We start from the raw sequence: 3459 nt of genomic DNA on the forward strand, positions 1-3459 counted from the left end.
TCGATATTAATATCCTAAACTTAGTAGTCTACTATGATGAATTATTAATTTTTGTTTTGTTTTTCATACTTGCATGACACGTTACTGTGTAAAAACCATCAAGAAATCTCTTCCTTGGTTAATCTCTGAGTCACGTTCTCGATACTTCACATCCATCTTCACTTTTGCTGACAAATGCTTGCATTCCTAATGGGGACCATTGCCAATACAAATATAGTATGAAGACAATATTTCCCTTCTAATATATTATGCGGTAGTCATTGTCATTCACTCCGCTCTCTACTTGATAAGAACTGCTGCCTGATTTCCTCCTTGATCCTTTCTGAAATGCACTGCACACTTTAAAGCCACTGCTTTCCACACTCAAAACTAATGGCTTCTTTTGCCATCTTATCTTCTCATGCTACGTTTAAGGAAGAACTTATTGCGAAAGGGATTTTTCAATCCATCGCCATTATCAAGTTTTCTTATTAAGCACCGTTCGGATTAAAAACTCATTCATAACGCTTGCTGATTTTGATTATTGTAGTCAATCAGGCTTACCGGCATTAATTTGCTGGGCTGTCAATTATTTGTGAGATCAAGACTTAAAACTTTCTTTAAATTGACTGGGCAAGCATTTGATCCGAATCCCCTTAATATCAAGATTGTCGCCATCTCTTCTATTCATCGTGCGTGGATGTGTTTATGATTGTAGTCATCTCTTGTAGAGGCGCTACAAACTGTAAAGCCCAATATTAGCTTAATATCATCAGAAGACTGCATTCTTTTAATAGGAAGAAACAACAACAATACCTTGAGAAGGAACATTGTGTCAGATTTGGATAATGATCAGCAACGAGTTTTTCTATGTTTTAAGTGACCTGAAATAGATGTGTGGCTTAATGATGAGGACAAGAATGTCATTTCTTTATTTGTAGTTGAACTTTAATTATTTTAGTTTTTTTAGTAGTTAATTTGAATCTCGAATTTTGAATTTTGGTTTAGATTTGAATTTCAAATTAGGTTTAGATTTGGAAGTTAATAATTGGTTAGAGTGATTTGTGGGATTGTAATTGCTCTATAAAAGAGCTCTGTAATCAGATTTTTAAAAGATGATGAATGAAAATTGAAATGAAATTGTATTGGCTTATTGGTGTGAAACCATGGGTGTGAAACCCTAAGCTCAATTTTGTTTCCCTATTCATTGTTTCCAGCCGTCACTTCTTCTCTCTCTTCACAAAAAAAAGGGAAAAAAAATCAACCTTGTTCATCCCTTCCTCCAGCAGTCACAACTAGACCAATCTCCTCTCTTCTTCAAACAACCTCTGTCACCCGTCTCCAGCGCCGCCACAAGCCGCCGTTCCTCCCTTCAGCGCAGTCCCGGCCACCCGCGCCTTCCCGCTCATCAACTCCAGATTCGCTGCCTTGCTCTCCGTCCCTCCAACAGATCCGCCGCCTCCTCCCTGCTCCTCCTCAACCGTGAGCAGCCACCGACCCTCCCTGCTCCTCCACCTCCGACAGCAACAGCGTCATCGCCGAGCAAAGCCACGTCGTCGAGTTCACCGTCACTAATCGCCTCTGTGATTCGTGCCCAAAGTCGAACGTCGAACCCCTTGGCCGTGCTTCCCCTTGCTCGCCAACAGCACCACACCAACCTCGCTGTCGTTGCACCCGAACAGACGCCGCCGTCCTCAACCACCGACAGTCGTCGTCGTTCGTCTCCCTCGAGCAGTCACCGTCCACCCCTCCTCAGATCTAAGCCGCACCGAACAGCCGTCGGTTTCTTTGTTTCCTGAGATCGAAGAAGAACAGAGATCAGAATATATTGATGGATTGTTGACAGGTTGGGTTGTGGGCTTCACTGTAGAAGCTAATGGGCTTTTGGATTTCTCTCAGCATTTTGGATAGTAATCCCTCAACTCAGTAATTTCTGTTAATCTCATAATTATCAGTTAATTGCATGCGTATTCAATCTCTAAACTATTATCATATATTCACTGCTTAATTTATTTTGTGAGTTGAGAGAACTGAACATGTGACTGATTAATTTTGATATTGAATATAGAACTTGCAAAATGATGATTAATATTGCGATTAAAATATTTGAGATTGGAACTGTTCATGAGTATTGTTGCAAATTCTTATTAAAATCCATCTGTCACATTAACTGTTTTAATTAATTTCCTACCGAAGATCATGAATTTTAGCGAAACAATGCGTTGTTCAAGTTAAATCGCTGATTCCGATAGACCCCCTCCCCTGTTTCGCATCACTTAATGCTGGGCGTAGCTCCAACAGCCCCAGAAAGTAGAAAGTAGCGTAACCTCAGTCAGTAAAAGGAAAACTAGATTAGGCGCCAGAACGTGGGGAAGACAGAGAAGTAGAAGGGACAATGACAAATCAGAAAATTGGAAAGATCAAATGGGGGGGGGGGGGGGGGGGGGGCAAGATATCAAAACTCCAAAAACTTCACCGTCATTCTCAAATACGAGAAACATAAAATCAGTATACCATCAATAAGCAAGCACTCATAAGAAACAAAACCTTTACAGCCCTCTACAGGTTCTCTGCATAGCGGGATGAATTCTGTGACTATTCATTGTTATTTGTTCCATCGACAGTTTGGTTAGCTGACCATCAATCTGGTGATTGGCAGAAACTTGCTGCTCGCCCTCCCAAGTATTGGGCTAATCAACTCGCCGTCCCTGAACATGGCTGGTATGCAATTTAAGCCAATAAGATGTGATAAACAAAACCGGCATAACCATCGAAATCAGTAACATAAGTTCTTCACATATAAAACAAAATAAACAGAACAATGTGCTTCACCTCACCATAATCTTGATGGAGAAGTCCACCATTAAAGAGAATAATAACTCATTCACATAAACTCCATACATATATTAACCATAATACAACATCCCTCTCTCCCCTGACACAAAAGGATTACCCACTCCAGCTCAGTTGATGAATGTCACAAAGATTACAATGATGAACCCACTCCCAGCCTATCTACAACCTCAACCATTCTCCAAACAAAAGTCAGATGGGTCAGTCTCTCAAAACCATTCCCTCTCTTGTATCGTATCAACCATGATGGTGTTGGAGCTGTAACAGCCTCGAGTACGCACCCTCTGGCCTTGCAACCAAATCGGAATGGCTTCCTTGCTCAACTATCCGTCCATCCTGGACCACCGAAATGTTGTCCACACCTCTGATTGTTGACAGCCTGTGGGCCACGAGCACAGTGGTCCGACCCCTCATCAGCCTTTCCAGTGCCTCTTGAAGCACGCACTCTGACTCAGCATCGAGCGCACTCGTCGCCTCATCTAACAGCAGCACTGCAGGGTCCTTGAGCACAGCCCTGGCAATTGCAATTCTCTGCTTCTGTCCCCCTGATAGCTGTACTCCTCGTTCCCCAACTGCTGTCTTGTAACCGTCTGGCAACCCACTAACGAACCCATGCACATTGGCTGC

At 42.4% G+C, this 3459-nt stretch overlaps 1 protein-coding gene across 1 annotated transcript in view; it reads right to left on the reverse strand.

Annotated features, from left to right (window-relative positions):
• LOC109832614 (ABC transporter B family member 19-like) overlaps positions 2790–3459 on the reverse strand; it is a 10122-nt gene continuing 9452 nt past the window's right edge. The window contains 1 exon segment of the mRNA XM_020399984.1: positions 2790–3459. Within this exon segment, the coding sequence (XP_020255573.1) occupies positions 3070–3459 (390 nt within the window). The 3' untranslated portion in view covers positions 2790–3069.

The sequence above is a fragment of the Asparagus officinalis genome, chromosome 3, assembly GCF_001876935.1.
Source record: "Asparagus officinalis chromosome 3, Aspof.V1, whole genome shotgun sequence".
Lineage (NCBI taxonomy): Eukaryota > Viridiplantae > Streptophyta > Magnoliopsida > Asparagales > Asparagaceae > Asparagus > Asparagus officinalis.